This window comes from Homalodisca vitripennis, chromosome 4 (genome assembly GCF_021130785.1).
Source record: "Homalodisca vitripennis isolate AUS2020 chromosome 4, UT_GWSS_2.1, whole genome shotgun sequence".
In the NCBI taxonomy this organism is placed as follows: Eukaryota; Metazoa; Arthropoda; class Insecta; order Hemiptera; family Cicadellidae; genus Homalodisca; species Homalodisca vitripennis.
The window spans coordinates 173,405,633-173,428,954 of record NC_060210.1 but is presented as its reverse complement, the minus strand read 5'-3'; the positions used below and the strand labels follow the sequence as shown (position 1 = coordinate 173,428,954).

General features: G+C 36.1%; 1 protein-coding gene across 1 annotated transcript in view; it reads left to right on the top strand.

Moving 5' to 3' along the window:
• Positions 1–23,322, top strand: part of LOC124360668 (serum response factor homolog) — a 184,943-nt gene that overhangs the window by 118,886 nt on the left and 42,735 nt on the right. Inside the window, exon 3 of the mRNA XM_046814486.1 lies at positions 19,043–19,066. Coding sequence (XP_046670442.1) covers positions 19,043–19,066 — 24 coding nt within the window. The remainder of the gene's footprint in view (positions 1–19,042; positions 19,067–23,322) is intronic.

Below are 23,322 nucleotides of genomic sequence, written 5' to 3'. Positions count from 1 at the left end.
TCGGGGCAGTGTCGGGGTTTTCTAATGCGGTTTACTCGGACCTGAGTACGGATGCTGAGTAGTAAGAGTAGTGGCTCTAGTAACAGAGAGAAATGAGTATTTCACATGTTTATATTGGAACGTCGGGGCAATGTCGGGGTTTTCTAATGCGGTTTACTTGGACCTGAGTACGGATGCGACCAGTGACCAGTTGGGCGGAATGCGACTGTGGACTGCGGCGCTCGGCCCGGTTATTTATGCCGGGAGCCGATACAAGTATTTAGTGGACTGTTTATTATGTGGAGTCGCCATTGTCGAGCACGCGCTCGCGCTCAGACACACGCCGCCATTACACGCATTATTTGCATAGAGCCGTCCGTACACAGTCGGCTAACGAGCTGTGTGTGGTGGCTGACAGATTCGGCAAGGCCAACGCTGCAGTATGTGCTTCCCCTGCACTAAGTTTGCTCTAGCATAATTGTACCAGGAGCATCTGTACTATTGCCCCACAGTCGGCTAACGAGCTGTGTGTGGTGGCTGACAGATTCGGCAAGGCCAACGCTGCAGTATGTGCTTCCCCTGCACTACGTTTGCTCTGGCATAATTGTACCAGGAGCATCTGTACTATTGCCCCACAGCCGGCTAACGAGCTGTGTGTGGTGGCTGACAGATTCGGCAAGGCCAACGCTGCAGTACGTGCTTCCCTGCGCTAAGTGTGCTCTAGCATACTTGTACCAGGAGCATCTGTACTATTGCCCCACAGCCGGCTAACGAGCTGTGTGTGGTGGCTGACAGATTCGGCAAGGCCAACGCTGCAGTACGTGCTTCCCCTGCGCTAAGTGTGCTCTAGCATACTTGTACCAGGAGCATCTGTACTATTGCCCCACAGCCGGCTAACGAGCTGTGTGGGGTGGCTGACAGATTCGGCAAGGCCAACGCTGCAGTATGTGCTTCCCCTGCACTAAGTGTTGGATTCTAAAGTGTCTATTTATTCTAGTGGCTCGAACAAGATCCCATTTACTTGGAGAAATTCTTTGTTCTTAAATGTACCAAACTACTGTTACTACAAGTAATCTTCGGCATCTTTGAGAGGATATTGTGAATGGGGATTGAGTAAACCTAAGCCCTTCCCAATAACTTTCAAAACTTAAGTTATAATAATTATAAGTTGCTATTATTACTATCATAAGAAAAATGTAATCTGAGGCTCAACAATGTTATCAATTGTAAAACATATTTTTCTGCGAGTCCAAAAGGTCTGTTCTTACTCATATGATATGTTTGTTCCTTAGTCTCTCATAAAGTACAGATTCCAATTTCAAATGTTAATTTGGCCATAAACTGTTGTTCCTAAACACAAAATACGTTTCTGTTGCTTTGAAAATATAATATCAAATACCGAACAGAACAATGCTGAATGTTTGATTCTGTTATAAAAACATTACAAAGGTTATTTATAAGCCGTGGAACTTGAAAGTTTTTAGCTTTTTGTACTCGTACGAACGGAAACAGCACAAAGTAGCCCATGTTCTGTTTCTTAAAATATTCTTGAACACAAACCAGATTAATAATATATGTAATCTATCTAACGAGTGATATCGAATTTAAATTATTGCTTGAAAGTGGTGCTATCCCATGAATTGGTATAATTGTCATACATTTAAATCCCAGAGAAAGTAAATGATTCCATAGTATTGTTTTCAAGAAACAGCCACGAGAATATTCCCAAAGAAGGAAAACACTGCAAATTTTGTAAAAATTGCGAAATGAATGATCACGTAAATATGATAGACGCCAACAGAAATTATCTGAGGAATGTTTTGAACACTTATATAATATACCAACAGGTTTACTTCATTCAGTATGATGTGTTACATATTATGTTATACTTTGACTAACGGAAACTTCATAACATTTTAACTTCTAAATATTTTGGCAATAATAAATAGTTTCCAAAATTGTATAACATTTTGCACCTAAAAGTAACATTTTTAGGCAGATAAAGTTGAATACAAAGGAAACATTTTTATATTTTGGACACTGGTGTCTGGAGTGTTTAAATTTAATCTTCCAAAATTAAAATATAAGTTACGGACTGACGAGAATGGAATAGGAGACGGAAATTGATTACAAATACATTTTTGATGAATGAATAAACTCTAATGTATGGGTTGTTGTTTGAAGAAAGAGCGTTTTAAATTTAGATTTTTGACCCGCTTTAAAATTAGTTATAATTCACTCCTATTACAATTTAACGTTGAATACAATGGTACATAATTTTAAGTCATAACACAATAGTATGTGACGAGAATAATATGTTAATAGATAGTTTATGCCGATTTTAGAGCAAAGCTGAGAGTTTGTGGATTGCCTGATCAAAAAGGATAAAATGAGAAAACTTTATGAGAAAACTCCGGTGCCTGAGAAATATGTTAAATTAGACGCTTGCAAAACAATCATTAATAGAGTATTATTGTAGTGTTATTTGAATAAAATGTATGATGTGAACGTTTTGCATTAACTGGACCACTTGTTGACAATATCTGGCAGTAACATCGTGTAGGTTCTGTGTATAAATAATGTGCGGGTCCAGATTTGATGTTCTCCGCACTATTAGTCTGTGTAGTGATGTGAGTGCACATCGCTCTGACCACCAGGTGACCTCGCCCTCCGTGTCCCGGGAAGCCCTACGCATCGAGTTGCGTCATTAACTGGTTTCCGACATAAGATCCCGTTGCGAGCGAGTGGACTGCGAGGGTGGCAGGGGTGTACATACTGTAGCTCATATCCTTATAGGAATGTAAAATGCAATGGCAAGTCGGAAATTGTATTTGAAAGTGATAAACTTTTATACGAACAGATCCAGGTCGTAATATAAGACGTAGAGAACTGGAGCGCTTGTCAGGTGGTCCAGGAGTCCTCACATCCGGCCCTGCTCCGTCCCGGTCGGTGGTGACGGTAGCCCCGCTCCCGCGGACGGGGGTGGTGATAAGTAAATCGGCGGGCGGCACGGTGTGGCGGCCCGTCTGGTACCGTAAGGTAAGCGTGGTTATTGTCTAAGCTGTGGCCCATTCATTGCGGGCCCGCCGAGCCGCTCACAGCGCCGGCGGGGGAGTGACCAATTACCGGTCTACCCACACACCTGGTCGATGTTTGGGTCCCTAGGCCGGCGTCCCCGGAGCTATGGGGGTGAGCTGCCCCCGGGGGGCGTGTGGCAGGGTCCCCTTGCCGCCCCTCCGGTCACCGACTCCCGCACCCTCGGGATACCCCGGGAACGACCGGGATAGTCGGCATCTGGCGGCCGCTAGCGCGCGCGCTCTCTCTCTCTCTCTCGCTCTCTCCTCGCCGGGTTGTTGGACTCGGTGACTTGCCTGTTTTCGCGCAGCCAGCACTGGCGCGCGTACACTCACACACTCGCAGAGAGATTAATTAGACGCGTGTCTACAATATCTGTGATTAGCACCCCTCATTAGAGGACCACATACCTCACAGCTGCCTGTCATGTCACCCGCACCGCACCGCCTTATGGCGGGCAGTCATCTGGTACAAACACCGGGGGTCTCATGTGTTCACATCTTATAGGTTGAGGTTCGACGATAAAAACGTTTGTATATTCTCTTGAGCTGTTATTTACTGCAGTTCTGTTACCTAGCAGTTTTGAAAAGTCAAATGAAAATGTTCAATATTCCTAACGGTTATGCAAATTACAAATGAAGTCTCATATTACGGCGCGGATAGAAGAGTGTATGCTTCATAGTGATATGAGGGTATGAACTAACTCAGTGTATTTACGATAACCGCGGTGTCTGTAGTGTTACAACTGTCAGTTGGACGTGACAGTTCTGGATGAGTGATACACAAATTGTTCTATACTTCACAACGTGGTAATGGAACAGTATTTCATAAGTGTCAGCAATAAATAAACAATTTTCCTGCATTGTTTTGGAACTAATTGAGTTGCGGTGCTACCTAGTCCTCGACCGTGTAATTAGGGTAGTACAATGGAAATGACCCCTTGGTCGTGATTTATCGACTACACTTAAGGTACAATTGAACCAGGCGTGTTGTTCAGAGAACTAATACAATAACTATAGCACACGCCCAGAAGTACAGATGTTAGTGTCGGAATGCGAGAGCCCGGACGGTAGCTAGTACCGCGGTGCCGCTTGCGCTCGTTGATGTTTGTGTAATGATTCCATGCATGCTGTTAACTTTCTCCACCATCTGTCGCTACATTCCCTGGCCTCCCCCTCCCCCTCCCCTGGCGTCGTAAACATTGCACATGTGGTGCAGCTAGTGAGGTGGTGAAAGCAGACGATACGTGAAAGTGGGGTAAAAACGCGAATTCCGCGATCATCTTCGTCCGTAAACATGTGATTGCCGAGTTTAAAAACTCTTCTAGCACCGGCAGAGTCTTATTACGGTATAGTTGAGTTGCGGAAACCGTCCTGTTCCTACTCTCTGCGTACCGTTTGTCTGTCCTCAGTGGGAAACAGCCACAACCACTACGTCGTGAATCCAAAAAAATAATTTAGGGGATTTTACTTTAAATTTTACTAGGACTAACACAATATCCACGTATAAAACGGCTGAATTAGAGTTAAAATTAAACGAAAAATCACACACCCAGACAACAACGAAAAAAACTGCATGAGAGCACACGTTTGCACTGTGTCCGACCAAACTTCCCTCCCAGATGGACGGTGATAGCAGACATTTTCACTGTGTCCGACCAAACTTCCCGTCTGGATGGACAGTGATAGCAGACATTTGCACTGTGTCCGACCAAACATCCCGTCTGGTTGGACAGTGATAGCAGACATTTTGCACTGTGTCCGACCAAACATCCCGTCTGGTTGGACGGTAAAAGCAGACTTTTGCACTGTGCTCGACCAAACTTCCCGTCTGGACGGCGAGAGCAGACAGTTGCAACCGTGTCCGACCAAACTTCCCGACTCGATGGACGCTGAGAGCAGACAGTTTTGCACTGTGTCCGACCAAACTTCCCGTCTGGTTGGACGGCGAGAGCAGACAGTTGCACTGTGTCCGACCAAACTTCCCGTCTGGTTGGTTGGACGGCGAGAGCAGACAGTTTTGCACTGTGTCCGACCAAACTTCCCGTCTGGATGGACGGCGAGAGCAGAAAGTTGCACTTGTCCAACTAAATTTCCGTCTGGATGGACCGTGATAGCATACATTTGCACTGTGTCCGACCAAACTTCCTGTCTGGATGGACGGTGAGGCAGAAAGTTGCACTTGTCCGACTAAATTTCCCGTCTGGATGGACCGTGATAGCATACATTTGCACTGTGTCCGACCAAACTTCCTGTCTGGATGGACGGTGATAGCAGAAAGTTGCACTTGTCCGACTAAATTTCCCGTCTGGATGGACCGTGATAGCATACATTTGCACTGTGTCCGACCAAACTTCCCGTCTGGATGGACCGTGATAGCAGAAAGTTGCACTTGTCCGACTAAATTTTCCCGTCTGGATGGACCGTGATAGCATACATTTGCACTGTGTCCGACCAAACTTCCTGTCTGGATGGACGGTGATAGCAGAAAGTTGCACTTGTCCGACTAAATTTCCCGTCTGGATGGACCGTGATAGCATACATTTGCACTGTGTCCGACCAAACTTCCCGTTCTGGATGGACCGTGATAGCAGAAAGTTGCACTTGTCCGACTAAATTTCCCGTCTGGATGGACCGTGATAGCATACATTTGCACTGTGTCCGACCAAACTTCCTGTCTGGATGGACGGTGATAGCAGAAAGTTGCACTTGTCCGACTAAATTTCCCGTCTGGATGGACCGTGATAGCATACATTTGTACTGTGTCCGACCAAACTTTAACTTAAATTAACCTTTTTAAAAAATCTTTTTCAAAATACCAAAATTTATTAATTCTGTTTGTTGCCGTAATTTGTCAATACAATGTTGATTTACAGTTCCTGGCCCCTCTGGTCAGTTTGGTGGTTTGGTCCCGTTGCTAACGACGCACAATTTGATTAAACCGGCATCAGGCAGATGTGTGTGAATAAAGTCGGCACACATTCGATAAGTCCATAAATTTGTCTAATTAGCCAGTGGCCGCTGAGCAGCAGCGCGGCCAGTTGCCATTATTACTAATGAGCGGTCGACTTATTGTGTTACATTCGGCGCCGACACCGGCATACCACTTGGCCCTGCTAGTAGAGGGGATCCTCCAGATATCTGAGCTTTACTCTAACATTATTGTTTGCGAGGTCGTAAAATAAAAAATACATTAGGTCTACTTATTAATTAATAAGAGATTCTTTATTTTGTTGTTTACTTGTTTTAAGTGGTAGAATTCCCTATAGTTTTCTTATCTGTTCTAGTCAGCTTATTCTACTTTGATTGGTAAATGTTCTATACATGTGAAATCTATTCTTTATTTTAAATTCTATTTCTGAATTACAGTTATCTAGCCAATAATTTATGGATTTGCAATTTTGGTACTACAGAATTTTTAATTACAGGAATTATTTGATCAAAAATCGCAACATGATTGGTAGATCCATTTTAAACATGTTTACTAATTTTATAGTTAATTTTTTTGCAGTGAAACTATCTTGTCTTAGTGTTGCATTTCACAGATTATCATTGACCATGAATGCCTGTTATAAATTAAAATGAAATCTAACAACTATATGTGTTCAAACATATTTTTAGTGACCTAATCTACGAAAACGTATTTCCAAAAAATAAATAATAAAATTAAAATTATTGTGCTATAAAGGCGCAATGCTAGCTGACTGTTAGACTTTACTCTTTTCACGGATATTGTCATTGACTGTTAAGACCTGTTAATATACTGCATTATACGTCAATGTTTTGTCTTTGTGTGGTCATAATATTTTATTTTATTACCTATACGCATTCATCCCTCTTCATAAATAATCGTACTCTCGAGTAATTCATTTTCATCTAACATTGTATGAAAGTATAAAAGCTGGCAGTATACAGTAAGCTAGTCGGTAAGTGAACAACATAAGTCTACTCACGTGGAGATGTGTACAGGATCGTGAGGTCCAGCAATGCATCATCTGCAACAAGGGGTTCACTTTACTACACATCAGTTTCATACAATTAACTGTTAACGACCTGGGAGTTTATTTTATTTTTATCTTTGGACAACAAATACAAAACTTGTCTTAAAAATATAATTTATTATTAAAATGGTACAAAATAAATTAAGGCGCACGCTATAAAAATTATGTTCAAAATAATTTATTTGAGAGCGTAATGATAAATTGTAATACTATGTTTTATTGCTATTTAACGTTTTTTCAGCGGCCAATAATCACAAGAATTTAATTTATTTCATAACATAGCCTACTGTTGTTCAAAATATCGAGATTTTTAAAAGATTCAAGGTAAGGAATGTTTTAATTTAAAGCCGATTTCACAGTTAGGTTGAAAGTGATAAGTTGGAAATTGACAATGGAATATTTATCAAAATAATGCGTGATTAATGATAATTTGTCAGGATTAAAAATGTCAATTTGCATTAATTCGTTTTCGGTGATCTGTGAAGTGATAAATGGATTGTAATGGCTATTTTCCCGTATACATGTATTACAATGTGATGTAAATCTTCAAGCCACCAATAATCTAATATCAATTTTACATAGTGTTCCTTGCGTTTCTCTTTTTAAATAGTGTCATATAAGTTAATTAATTTACCTTGTTTTGTGAGATCAAACTTTTTCCTTAGGATTAAAAAAAATCTATGTTAAAATCTAATGATTACATTTTAAGAACGGATAAATATACACATAAATTACATTTGACAAGATATACTAATTGTTAATACGTCGTTTTAAATAAAAATTATCAACACACACACACATGTATATATATATATATTTCAAGCTTTGTTCTTTAATTCAGGAAATTAACATTCTTGTATATAAAAGCCATTTTATTCCTGTTATCAAAAACTGTACATTGATTACAATAATACATAGATTTACCTGCAAGTAATTCTCCAAAACGAAATCAAAATTGGACAGAAGATCTAGATGCACGGCAGGAGTCGGCGTTATAATCTGAAACAAACGATATAGTTTGTAAAATGTATTATAAACTAATTATACAATTATTAATAGTCAAAGTGTTACTTTCTTTAACAGTTCAAAAGTTGTATTTAACAATAATAATGCAAAATTTCCTCATAAACAAAACAATGTAATAAATTCCTTATTATGTTTTACACTTTTTCCAGGGGACCCATATTTTATAAATGTTTCGACTTCATTATAAAACTTTAGATTTTAAAGCGAACTTTCTTGCACATCAGATTGAAGTTAAAATTAAGAGGTCGAAGTAATATATAAAATAATTTTAACTGATTCCTGTGAAAGTGAATTATTTTTGGTAAACATAAGACGCAACTAATAAGATTGTAAAATAATTAAATGTGTTTCATCTCATATCTAAAAATCTTTGTCGCATTTTAGTTTTTTTAACGTTTTTTATACAGGTCTACTTCAAAGACATTCAAAAGAACAAGGCATTGGCAGACTGATATGATAGTTAATATTAAGATTTTTTGTTGCCGTGTAAAAAATACAGTGAATTTTAATATGCTTTAGGGCTATTTGTATTTAGATAGGTGTATTTGGAATTACAATTTAAAAAATTACAATTTAGTGTTCAGTTAAGGATACATGAAATCTTACGTCCAGATCTGGAAATGTGTTCAGTAAGGTACTACAATGTTAGTGAAAAAGTGTTCAAATTTACTGTATATTACATGTTTGAATGGGGTATCGAACTAACTTAATCATCTGCTTTTACCATAAGTAATTGTAAAGGATTGTGTACATTCTATAACAAGTTTCGTGTTGTCACGTATTTCTATTTCCTTTATTTGAAAACACGTACACAAATATTCAAAGGAAATATTACATTTCGTGGAAATACGCATAGTTTCATATAAAACATGTTTTTCAAATAGGCACTTCTGTGTGTACAGGAATACAAAAATATGATAGTTTTCTGGCAGTAGAAGAACCGGTAACCAAGAGATGTACCGTGTTAAATTTGGCATTGTCATCGTTCTACATCACGGAACAGGCACGTAGAAGATGACCCAACTATAGTTCATCAGTTGTAGTCGATTTAAAACTATATTATTCACACTTCGCTCTTGTTTCTGGGGATTTTTAAGTATTAAAAAAACGCCGTTAAAACAATGGAGGGGGCAGAAAAATAGAGGTTTAACTATCTTATGCAGGACAACAAAATTTGCTATCAAAATATTAACTTCTAGATATTAAATATAGCATCTTACTGCAAGATAATATATATAAAAAATTAAACTAAAATAGTTTTAATTTGCACTATAGATCTGCTATTTGTAATCTGTATATGATAGGCAATGATAGCGTAGTTTTTGATTTTTAAAGCGTAGGCACTAATGCTTCTGAGCAGGTTATTTCACGCCTTTGGTAGGTTGTTCCTATAACACGTTTGTGTGTGGTACGTATTGTAGGCCTACGTAATGTAGTAGGCTACATACAAAGAGTTTTGTAGTATAATTTTCACATCATAAATATTATTTCATTTCAGATATTGCCGTAAAAGTCCATTCACTAAAATTGTGTTTATAACAATCAAAATATTGCACCTCTGTCACATAATGTTCCACATCTAAATGTAAACACAAAGTCCTTTCCGTTTTATTTATTTTCAACACATACACATCTAAGTGTTTTATTAGTGGTATCATTTGCCGACTCTACTGTGACATTACATGTCAATAACTTAGGATCCTAAGTATCTAATAAACCACCACTATTGTATGTATACCAATATTAAATATAAGTAATTTTGGTCCACTTTACTGTTGGGTCCTTCTAATGTTTGACCATTCATAAAGCAATTGTGAACGGCAAACGTTGGAATTTAGAACAATCTGTAAAGTATCTAATATTGTTACAACGTAAGCTTCAGAAATGAGCGTAAGGCTTTATATTATTTTATTGTACTGATTACTACACGGATTCTGGAATTTTTCTAGTCATCGGTTTTATTTAACAGTGTTTAACCGTTACATTTATGCATATCGTTGGAAACATAAATGTCCAAATGGATCATGTCCATGCAGTGTTTGTGTTAAAATGAAATTTCATCCTACGAGAGACCGGCTACAGCTGATGGTAATGGCTGTGGTGGCGCCGCCGCCCACGGCCCCCGAGTCGCGCTGAGGCCTGCGAGGAGCGTGTCAGTCAGTAGTCACTATCCCCCTTTAGCTAAAATGTTCTATGTTCTATATATATATATATATATATATATATATATATATATATATATATATATTATTACATAAAATATATTCCGAGACATTAAAAAATATTTATTTGTACACTTTTTTTAGTAAATACTACAGTATTGAAGTAGTTTTGTTGATGTTGTCTATGGGCTAGACGTGCCGATTCTCTATGTTTTAGGTGTAATCAATGTTCAACTATTTTTAATTTGATCTGGATTTACTTTAAATGAATGCAACAGTCGCATTTTGAATTAATTTAAGGCGCGTTCAAAAAACGGGACGTTTATACGAGTACTGTAGCTGACCTGAAATAACGGAAAAAACTTCTGAAGCAAAGTATGTGATTTGTTATTATGTGTATGTGGTATGTAAATGAAAGGAATGCCTTGTTTTATATTAAAAAGGCGTGCTGTTTTGAAACTATATTTCGGGTAGGAGTGGTATCTTCATGTCAGTCCACCAAAACACCGCATTTATTGAACTAAGTGTGGTCCGGTATCGATGATTTAATAAATCGGCAATTTTGGGAGGCATGTGACGAACAGTTCCCTTGGAAATTGTACCTCTGCACTCACAGTCGATAACGTGGAACATGGAACACGAAGTGAGAACAATACACATGTTTACTACGTAACGGCGGCGCCGAGTGATTGTACATGAAGTGTTACTACATCATTCACAACGACAAATATATATGAGATGCAGTATGTGTACTATCAAAGTAGAGAATGGAGAAAATGTCATAGGGCCTAGACAGTAATAATATGAACCTACAGTGGGAGTACCCCGACACGCCCGCGCCACTCACTCACCTGTCGTCCCCGCCTCACAGTGGAGGTTATCGCGTAATCTAGAATATTCTGTAGAAATATTACACGATTGCAAGACCTCACTTTCCGCGCCACTCACTCACCTGTCGTCCCCGCCTCACAGTGGAGGTTATCGCGTAATCTAGAATATTCTGTAGAAATATTACACGATTACAAGACCTCACTTTCCGCGCCACTCACTCACCTGTCGTCCCCGCCTCACAGTGGAGGTTATCGCGTAATCTAGAATATTCTGTAGAAATATTACACGATTACAAGACCTCACTTTCCGCGCCACTCACTCACCTGTCGTCCCCGCCTCACAGTGGAGGTTATCGCGTAATCTAGAATATTCTGTAGAAATATTACACGATTGCAAGACCTCACTTTCCGCGCCACTCACTCACCTGTCGTCCCCGCCTCACAGTGGAGGTTATAGCGTAATCTAGAATATTCTGTAGAAATATTACACGATTACAAGACCTCACTTTCCGCGCCACTCACTCACCTGTCGTCCCCGCCTCACAGTGGAGGTTATCGCGTAATCTAGAATATTCTGTAGAAATATTACACGATTACAAGACCTCACTTTCCGCGCCACTCACTCACCTGTCGTCCCCGCCTCACAGTGGAGGTTATCGCGTAATCTAGAATATTCTGTAGAAATATTACACGATTACAGGACCTCACTTTCCGCGCCATTCACTCACCTCTCGTCCCCGCCTCACAGTGGAGGTTATCGCGTAATCTAGAATATTCTGTAGAAATATTACACGATTGCAAGACCTCACTTTCCGCACCACTCACTCACCTGTCGTCCCCGCCTCACAGTGGAGGTTATCGCGTAATCTAGAATATTCTGTAGAAATATTACACGATTGCAAGACCTCACTTTCCGCACCACTCACTCACCTGTCGTCCCCGCCTCACAGTGGAGGTTATCGCGTAATCTAGAATATTCTGTAGAAATATTACACGATTACAAGACCTCACTTTCCGCGTCATTATGTCAGTATTACTATGCAACATGAATAAACTAGCAGTTGCCCGCGGCTTCACACGCAATATCGTAGGCTTTGGACCTGAATGGGGAATTCTGGTTCGAGTGAATTATATTTCCGATACCAATGCCTATTCCTCTTGTTTCAATAATATATACTTAATACATATCTGAAAAGCCTACTTCTCTCAAAAGGCAACTGAGATAGGTTTATAACAGTATTTACATTTATAGTAAAAGTTAATAAAGTAACTTTGCTGTTATACCTGGATGACAGCACTGCATACTTAATATTTTATTAAACATTTACAGATAAAGGTGTATTTTAACTGAAAATTGTCTAATCTGGATATCTTTGTACTCTGTGCTTAACAGCGGTTATAGAAAAGGTTCAAATAAGAACAATATCATATAGTATAATAATATCAAGCTTACTCTATGCTTTCCCACTTTAAATGTAAGCAAATTGGAAATAGTTGTTAAATTAATTAAACATTCGGTTGTGCTGTTATAAATCAATGTCTACACATAACAGTCTACACTAAAACAGTTAATTACATTTAACAGTTAATATTTCGTAACTTTTAGAGACCAAGATGGGATTTGTCAATACTTTAGAGACCAGTGGAGGATAGCTAGGAGAGATATTCGAAATAGGAATAGACCTACATTTATACCAGGGATCCTAAGAATGTCCATGAGAAATTTTAAGTACAATCGGTTGAATAGTTTACGCGTGAAAGCAGAATAAAATTTATAATATTATTAGGATTTTGCAATACATTTTGTAGCACTAATTTTGCCAATATTCACTTTTAAATGTGAGTTAATCTTTTGGTGTCTAAGAAATATCGTAGCTCTCGGATCATGCAACTTATTTTTACGAAGCCGAAGTTCGTTTGTGTACAGTGGACCTTAGTTTGTTTTGTTAAACTCAGTAAAAGTAATAACAAACTTAGCAATCACATTTAACCAATTTCTGCTTTCCAGAACAAACGTGCCTTCAAAAGGCAACCATACTTAAAGAATTTAAAACTGCTTTAATATTTCTTAAATTGTATAACTGCTTTCTCAGTGTTATTGTGTAACTAAACGGGATTTCACTTTAGGATGACTACTTTTATTCTCTAAAGCTTGTACTATTCAAAGAATGTACTATTAATTCCAACTATTCTCATATTATGACATGGATTTAAATTGTTAATATTTTTTAGTAAAGTTTAAAATAATTTTAGTGACAAAAATTTCGAACAAACCTTTACGTTTTATAAGTTTGTTTGTGCAAAAAGTATGTTTATATGCAATAATAATATAAGTATTAGTCGTGTACAGTCTGACAGTTCCCCATATTATAATAGTCCTGCATATGATATGTTAGCTCCTTATCAATAAATGCGCTATGTGTAGGCAAGACTTGTGATCCCACAGATGGTCAAGTAATCTTTCAATGTGTTGGCTTTAAAACTATTACCAAGGTTGAAATAATTCAAATATTACTATTTATTTTATTACATAATCCATGTGTACTAATTTTTCCATAATTTCAGACGAGTTAACAACACAATTGTAATAAAAGTTGCAAAAGAATTATTGGTGTTATTAGTAAAAAAACATTACGTTCAATAGAACTAATAAGTATGCGCGGTATAATATGAATTATTGTGTATTGTGTATAGTTTGTCCTTGTATTGCTACCCGAAATATGTCTGGTAGCCGTAAAGGTAGTACTGTAATCCCTAAAACAGCCAGGTACAAAATAATTCCTTGTATTTTCATGCTGTAAAGTACATTATAGTTAGAGTTGATCGCACAGTTACTGGTTTTCACTGTTAATATGATGATAAATGCAACTATTAAAATGAGCCCATGCTAGAGTCATAGTTATTGAGAAGACGAACCAGGAAACTAGAAGCTAGCATAATACTAAAGTACAGTATTATATTTATGTATAGAGAAGAGTATGCGGGACGCTCTAGACGCGTCGCCCGGCCGCGGTCACCAAATTGTGTCACCGTGACTGCACCGCGGCCGCGCTAGTAGAGCTGAATCGCTACAATATTATATATATTACTGTACGTATTATCGTGTCAGATTTTTAGGAGCGTTGTTGAAAGCTTTATAATAATTCGAACTGTAGCAATATATTTTACTATCCTGTTTTTCTTATAGTTTACACGTAATATCGGATCGTAATGCATTTAACACAACTGTGAACACAAAGATTATAATATATATGTGTGTATGTATATATATTTATATATTCATTTATTGTCATTAATTATTTATTTAACAAAGAAAATTTGTTCGGGAAGAGTATATGCGAATAATATCGTCAAAGAAATAAGTATTTTTGAATTGTTATGTTTAGTGTTTATACATTCATTAGGAATAGCTATGCCTTTAGACGTTTACCTACTTTAGAACAGACTTAATTATGGTATTGAGTATGTCTCTATAATCTAGTATGCAAGAAGTCTTAAATTTTTTCTATAACACATTTTGATATTTCTTTCAATATTTGAATTAGGCTACTTTATCTTAGCATACGTCCGGATATAATATTGATTTATTGTGTACATATAGTTCTCTTTAAGAACATTTCAAGATCCAACTTATGATCCAAGTACATGCTCATGAAGTTGCTTTATTTGTAGGTAATATTGAATCTTCTTTTACAATAATTGTTTAAGTAATAAATATGCCAATCAATTACGTATGCTCTTAAGACAGGAATAACTAAAACAGAATTTATTATACAAAATGTTCCTTCATCGGACCAATATCTGCAAACGCAGGCAATCATATTGAGAACATATGCATGAACGATGTGCAGTACCAGTTAAACAGATGTAGGGTTGGACATCACGTGATAAAGACGACTTGTTGTTGACGCCTCGGGCGACAACCCTGCACAACCCAGCAGCCTTGTCCCGTTTTATAATTATTAAATATTATACTTGAATTAAGTGTCCGTAATTACATTGATATATTATTAATACTTACAATTTTACTGGTCTTAGTATATAACATTTTCTATTTTACAATTACAATCAATCATAACAGGGCCCTCCCACTTTTGCCCCCTCTCATGTTAAGGGGAGGGGGTTAACAATGGCCACCGATATCCGCCATTGTTTATGTTCTAGCTTTAATGCACACTTTCTGTTCTGTCAAGTTAGAAAAAAGTGCAGTTAAAATTTCACATTTTATAGTTTTTTAATTAACCTTTTAATTAATTTCTAACTGAGAAACGCACTTGTAGTAAATTAAATAAATGATATGTATTTCAGCAAAGTTAATTTGATCCTTAATAGTTTTATTTTACCATATTTGGTTTTAAATAAAAAAAATAAATGAACTTGATTAAGATTAGACAAAACTGTTCAACTGCTTTGTCGCAGGTGGTATAATTGATAGTAGTTAGACTTGCAGGATTTATATACCTACATTAATAAAACATTTAGATGAGATATTACCATATAAAATAACAATGTTTGTGTATGCTTAAATGATAAGTATAACTAAATAAATATAACAAATTTAATAAGTATGAAAACTATTCATAACAAAGGCACTGATAACGTACATACATATGTATACTTTATTGATAGTTATATTTTTTATAGTAAATCGGTACTACTGAATCATACTAGTACTTGAGAATTCGTAAGGAATATAGTACAGGTTAGTGATAAGAAGCGTGTTATCAGTTAGATACGAGAGAGGTTATGTACTCACTGCGGACGAGGACGGCGGCGACGCGCGACTGACAGAAGGAGCGCGCTGGTGCTGCTCGCCGCGGCAGATGCGGACACTACGTGCACTATACTACTTGGCCGTATATGGAGTACGTTGCGTATGACGCCTTGTATGGGACACACTTGTTGCGGCTGACTCACGGTACCGGAGCCCCTGCCCACTGCCCACAGTCCACTTAGGCCAGGCTAATAACCGAAATGTGCCCAACTCGCGCATCACATTGTGGTGCCCTCTTATCAGCCGTACTATCAACCTCTTGTGACTCACGTGCACAGCCGATCATCTCGTGGCAGGCTGACGTCTTTATCGGATTTACAATTTTGTTGAATCCTAGAGAATTTTGTTATTCTTGAGTTGTTAAACATGTTTATTCATTGCAGTATTGCAATTTACTTGTGCAAAATTTGGTAATTAATTAATTTCACCGTAAAAAAAATTCTCATAAAAATATATTAAGTTGACAATTATTAAAATATTATTTCTTTATGCTGTAAAGTTTCTATGTATGTCAACTTCACATAGTAACAATTGCACTTATTGGCACTTGTTTTAATAGTTCGATGGTATTGCATCGATACCAAGCTGCATCAGCCCTTAAGATCCTAGATTTTAAAATAAAATGTTTTATAGTTTTTCAATTTGTATTTACCATTATAACAGTAGTAATATAATAGCAGTACAACGTTTCTACTACAATTCTTTACGATTCGCTATCTTTGGCTGAAGTTGGTCAAGTTGCAAGAAATTATTGATCCAATTATTTTTTATTAATTTTAGTCAGACAAAACTGATTCGTTTATCTTAGATGGACAGAATATGTTGTGGGTATTGATTGTATACAAAGTACAAGTAATTGAGAATTAACATGAAAAATTCCTAATTTGTAGTATCTTCGACAAATAAACGAAACTCATTTCTCTGTAGTACTGCCAATCAGGAGGTAAATGTGACCAAACGTGCGAGTCGCCACATGCTGCAGGATCATCGTACGCGGTACTTCGTGTTCATCTTCATCTGCCCACAACTGACAGTCTACTTAATATAAAATTATAAACGTTTATAAAAATAAATAACCTCGATCAATATGAATACAACTTAATGTAGCGTTGTTTTACTTCTATCCGTTTTCACATTGCTGATGACATTAACATCAAAGATGTCTTGCAAAACTGTACTAAAAAGCGTCAGTTTACTCTGTATCTACGTTTCCTTGAGAGAATTGCTCGTGCTTTTACAATTTTAGTGGTGGTTGTATAGTTGGAGTGATGAAGATTATGTTTGTAAGTAAAAGGGAGTAAAAGGCTTTTGTTAATGTATTTACATTTTATATAACTACCTTTTGAGTACGCTTGCATTGTACTGCGGCATGATTTATTTAGTCGTCTCATTGATTAGAATCAGGCCTCGTAGTCCAGTCCAGTTACATTCCAAAAAAGAAATCTTCATTAACTGCCACAAGACACTGAAATGTATTAGAGGATATATGTGATCAGTGTCTGCATCTGGAACCTTTATTTACTGGACGGCGAGTTTTCTTATTTCATAGAGGTAGTAGTTATGTCTGCAACTCTTTCGTTTTCACTGTACCCGGTTCAGGTCCCAGTATATATTTACTGGACGGCGAGTTTTCGTATTTAATACAGGCAGTAGTTATCTCTGCAACTCTTTCGTCTTCACTGTACCCGGTTCAGGTCCCAGTATATATTTACTGGATGGCGAGTTTTCGTATTTAATACAGGCAGTAGTTATCTCTGCAACTCTTTCGTCTTCACTGTACCCGGTTCAGGTCCCAGTATATATTTACTGGATGGCGAGTTTTCGTATTTAATAGAGGCAGTAGTTATCCCTGCATCTCTTTCGTCTTCACTGTACCCGGTTCAGGTCCCAGTATATATTTACTGGACGGCGAGTTTTCGTATTTAATAGAGGCAGTAGTTATCTCTGCAACTCTTTCGTCTTCACTGTACCCGGTTCAGGTCCCAGTATATATTTACTGGACGGCGAGTTTTCGTATTTAATAGAGGCAGTAGTTATCTCTGCAACTCTTTCGTCTTCACTGTACCCGGTTCAGGTTCCCGTATATATTTACTGGACGGCGAGTTTTCGTATTTAATAGAGGCAGTAGTTATCTCTGCAACTCTTTCGTCTTCACTGTACCCGGTTCCGGTCCCAGTATATATGCTTTTGAGAATTGAGAACTCGTCCCGGAAAATTCACATATCCAGTGAACATTACTGGAAGAGTTCCTGATGTTCACTCGTGAACTGTTAATGTTACAGAACAGGTACGAGCGTATCATAACCACTTCCTAGTATTCCTGACAACCGTTGTTGTTTTTATTCCCCTGGACCAGAACCAATGTCCTCCAATACCCAGATATACCAAGATCTAGCGTTAGAGCAATAAAATATTTGATTTTCCTAGTTATGCGTGAAATCTGTAACGATCCTCAGGAAGAATCCTTATATCTGTATTAGAGCTGTAAGTTTGCAGAATGTCGAGATCCCCTTTTTAAAGTAGTCCAGTCAGTCGTAAGATAAAACAGCTGTGGGTAAAGGAATAGTACAGTTTTACAATGTTTGTATTCTTTCACGATGGTTTGCAAAGTAATTTATAGTCGACGGTAGTATTAGACACTTAAAAACACAAATGGTTCACTTTAATTCAGCTTCAAGATAATTTACTCCTTTTATAATTCGCATTTTTTACATCCCACTTGCGGCATTTATATATTTTAATATTATAAACATGTGGTCCCATGCAATTCAGTATATTGTTTTGAGATTAAAAGTTAAAATTAAATAAGTAATATGAGTTTGTAGTAATATTATATAATAAAAAAAAATTTTGCCCAATGAAAAATGTTTAATTATGCCACAGACCAAACATATGTACGGTATCTATTTACACTAATAGCGACTCAGCTTAAACAAGATGTTAGAAGTAAGATTAAAAAAAAATCGAATTGAAAGAGAACTAAAGAAATAATTTTTGTTGATTATACAATATAAATATTTATAGTAATATTTGCTTCATAGGTAAAGTGGATTTGAAATCATATTGCGTTTCGTGTGTTAGAAATGCATAAAATTACACCAGTACTGTTTCAACTTTATTTATTTTACAGCATTTACATCAATATTGGGAATTGAATGTTACACGGAAATGCTTAAATACGTGTTAATGTTTTCAGGATGGTTGGAGTACTAGGTGCAAGGTAAGCAGACGCCTTTTATCAGTGCTTTGAATGCTCATATAATGTATAAAGATCACAACAATTGTATTACTTTCATACTAGTAACTATGTTTTATAAAACTGTATTAACCATAAGATCGTAAACAAAATAGTATTTAATTAAGATATGCTAGGTTTTTTAAAACGCCATTCTGTAGAAGTAGTAAATTCCACGAAACAACCAATGTAGCATTAAAACATTTAAATTATATTTTGCACGAATTGTAAGAGAATCTGACGCTCGCTGTTTGGCCTGGCTGGCAGCGGCTATTCCCATTGTCCCCGCAGAAATTTTGTTTATGCCAGAAAGTGGGAATTAAATCGAGGCTTTTGAAACAATTCTTTTTTGTCCGCCTCAAACGCGTTTTACAATCACAGAGAGCATATTTTAATCATTATTATGGGTGAAGTGTAGAGACAATACATTTTACCAAATTGTTCAATACAATATTAAAACGCAGTTAATATTGCATAAACGTATCGTTATGGAATGTGTATTGTAACACCAAGTAGTTACCACACTAGAGTTCGTGCACAAATATTTTACAACAAACTTGGCGGAAATTAGTTCAAAATTATGAAAGATTGGTATTGGTTGAAATCTGTAATGTACATATGTAGTAATAAGGTTATACCGACTACATGAGTATACTACAAAGACATGATATGTAGTGATGAGTTTATACTGAATATCTGTGGTTTCAACATGTGTGATCAGTATTTAGTAATTTAGTGTTATTAAACGGGACAGGCTGTAATAGATATATTATAGTAACAAATTTATAAATCTGTAAAATACTTTTGTAATATTAGGCTACTGTTATTATTCTATCAATAAGACTGTTAACAGCCTGTATTATACACACAATGTGTGCCACACATACAATACAATAGAATTGTTGTAGAATTCAATGTAATTTGACAACATTTTTCTACCTGTATAATAAACCTATAATAGTTTAAAATAAACAGGAATCTTCTTATTAATTTTTACGTAAAATATATTAAATTAGGGTAGTGTGGTAGGTTCTGACTATCACCCAATTGCTGTTTGTATATATACATTGTATACAGAGTGAGTTATCAAAGGTGTCCTAATAATTTATTAAGGTAAACCTTTGATGAACGGTTGATAACGGTTAGAGCTATAACAAAAAACAAAATGCAATCCCCTGAATCATAAACAGCAAATCTATTTAAAATATTTTTATGACATTTAAGGAACAACTGGAGGTCTTGGGTTCGAATTTCAAAATTTTTAAATGTAATCTACACATTGTTTTAAAGTTCTATTTGACAGATACATTGCGATGAAGTTTAAATATATTTGACTCTTTAAAAATGGCGAAAAAGATTTAAAAGAACTTTCTACAAATTTTAAAACGTGTAATAAATACCATTAAAAATACGTAACGAACATATTTACTACGAATTGCCAAACTGCACAAGTGGTCATAACTCAGAAGATTTGAATTGAAGGTTACATCATGTTATACCTCATTTGATATGTCTTTGAGTACTGTTTAACTGTTTTTTTGTACTTGCAAATCATTTTTCTACCTCCAAATTGTTTTGTTTCAGTGAGAACAAAAAATGTTTACGTTAAAAATAATACTTATCCAGTATTATTGCTGTAGATTATTACTATTATATTTTCTTACATAACTGTATGCCACATGGTACGTGGATTTAACATTATTGTAAAAAGAAACATTTTGGAACAATGTTGTAAGTTAATATTTAACCGTTTCAAAATGAGGGTCAAATCGTTATAGGTTTTAGAGTTTAAAACATAATTCTTATACAAGATTTTTACAATACAAAAGCATAACAACTGTGAAGTAGCCTAGTAGTTAAACAAATATTTGTTTGGGTTACGGATATTTTGTAAAATATGTTCACATGCCATTTGTAATTTTTTAACTAAAAGTGAAACAGTGAAACCAACAAAATCTTAATCTGCAATAAATACCATTTAGAATGGTATCTCGCATGAAAATATTTACTAAATCCATCCCCAACAAAAATAAATATTAAAAAAAAATTTAATCGGCATATTAAAACAATGGAAGGTTAATTTACTTAGAACGCAACTAGTTAACTTGAAATGAATTTGTTCAGTTTATATTTTAATCACTATCTAAAAATTTATTTAGAAAATTTTAAAAATTATTCCTCGTGCTTAAAAGCTATATTTTGACGTCAAATAAAATGTTGAACTCTTTGATACGAAATAGGAATGCTTTCTATCCCTGACTGCCACATAGCTGGAAGACTGACAATTGAGAATGGAGTACAGTACATAATTTACGCAGAATAGATCTTTATGAGTGTAGAGGTCTCGAATTCTTCCTTAATTTGATATGCGTTTTAAGCTCCAAAAATTCGATTTTTACTAAACAAATGTATATGAGTTTCTCTTTTTTTTACAAAAATGCTCTTGATACAACTAACTATCATTGTCGGATTAATTATTAGTTTCTCATTATCTATGCAGAAAATGGTCAAACAAATTCGCTAATTGATGTATGGTGAAATATATTTCGTGTTTATCGTAACAGACTGGACTTATGGTTTTACTTACATAGTGTGAATATTGTAACAAAATAGAATTTTGATTCTACTTACTCAAAAGATGTACGGGTGCGGTAAACTTTTGTGTAAATTTTAGTGTAGTATTATCAATGCTTCTCTACTCCCTTGTCTAATTCAAATGGAAATAATTTCAGTTTATTTTAATATTTGGCATAAACAGTTATTAGATATATTTGCTTTATTGTAGTCAATGTTTTATTTGTATTTAAACTGCAAAGCATCAGTATCAAAGACCTTACATAAATAAGTTGATTTTGTTCCGGGAGTTGTTTTGATTTCTAAGCTTATTTTTCTGTTTAACCGCTCTGCCAGGCTTACAGAAGCAAGCTTTTAATATGAGAACTGTTTTAAGACAATAAATATAAACCGTATTGTTATATTAACAAATAACCGTTTATTCGTTAAGTTGAACACCCAGAACGCCGGAGTGGTTGAATAACGCCTTCTTAATTCCAGTTATGTTACAGTACGGAAGAAACCGGCAAGTATTAGAATTTAAGTGTTAATTGATTATGAGTCACTTTGATTCTTTTACTAAACCTGGCAGGTGTATAACTACTTTAAATCTGAAACTACTGTCACTGAGACATTGATATTTACTGTATTCTGCCATACCAAAAGTGCATTGATAGCTCCGAGACTTCGGAACAAATGTACAAAAATGAGTTTGTATACATTAAGATTATATGTGTTTAGCAAAAACCTACCGTACATTATTTTTCCCAATTTTAAATATGTGTACTTTATTTCAGTATGAGTGGTGAAGCATCGGTAGTCTGTACGTATACAATGATACGAATTAGGAGCATTAACATTGTGTCCCTTATTTCTATGTAGTATTGTTTACTTGATACTAAATGTTATGGCATCTATTACACACTTACGTGTGACGCGATCTGTGTATGTTATTACTACATATGTTCACTGTATTTAATATTTCGTGTTACACCACACCTTCAGTCGTTGTCTGTATTGAGAACCCTTACTTGTCAACACTAATACTGTACGAGTATTCTATTTGAGGTGAATATAAAACGTTTCTTATTTGATAAGGAATACCGAGTACTAGAATGCATTGATAAAAATACTTTTACCCAATTAGGAAATTGACGAGGTAAGATTGTTACTTTGGAAATGTAAATGAATATGATTTGTACATTGTTCCAAGATATCCATAAAAACTAGTGTCATCACGTTAATTTGTTTTCCTTAATTGTACAATTAGTCTTTTATTTATAACAATGGTTGAACTACAAACAGTAATCAACCACTGCGACGGTGATTGAAGTGGCCTGTGAGGGATTTCTGAATTTCCCTACAAATCGGAAGTCCCTAGTTATAACGTGACCTATAAGCAAAATATGTCGTCTTAATTTAAAAAATAGCTGAAAATACAGTCCCCTGTACCAACTCTCCATCCGGTCACACCCAGCTTGGTATTTTGTACGTGACGTTTGTGACTCAGGTGAAAAGTCACATCAACTAGTCACCAGTAAACAAGCCTTATTTATTTCATCTTCCTGGAGTATAATAAATACGTAAACAAAAAAGAAATAAAAGATGACCACTAAACACCAGAAATGGACTAGGCCTAGTCGTGAGTAGCATTGTATTAAATATCCGCCAAATTAAACATCAAACAA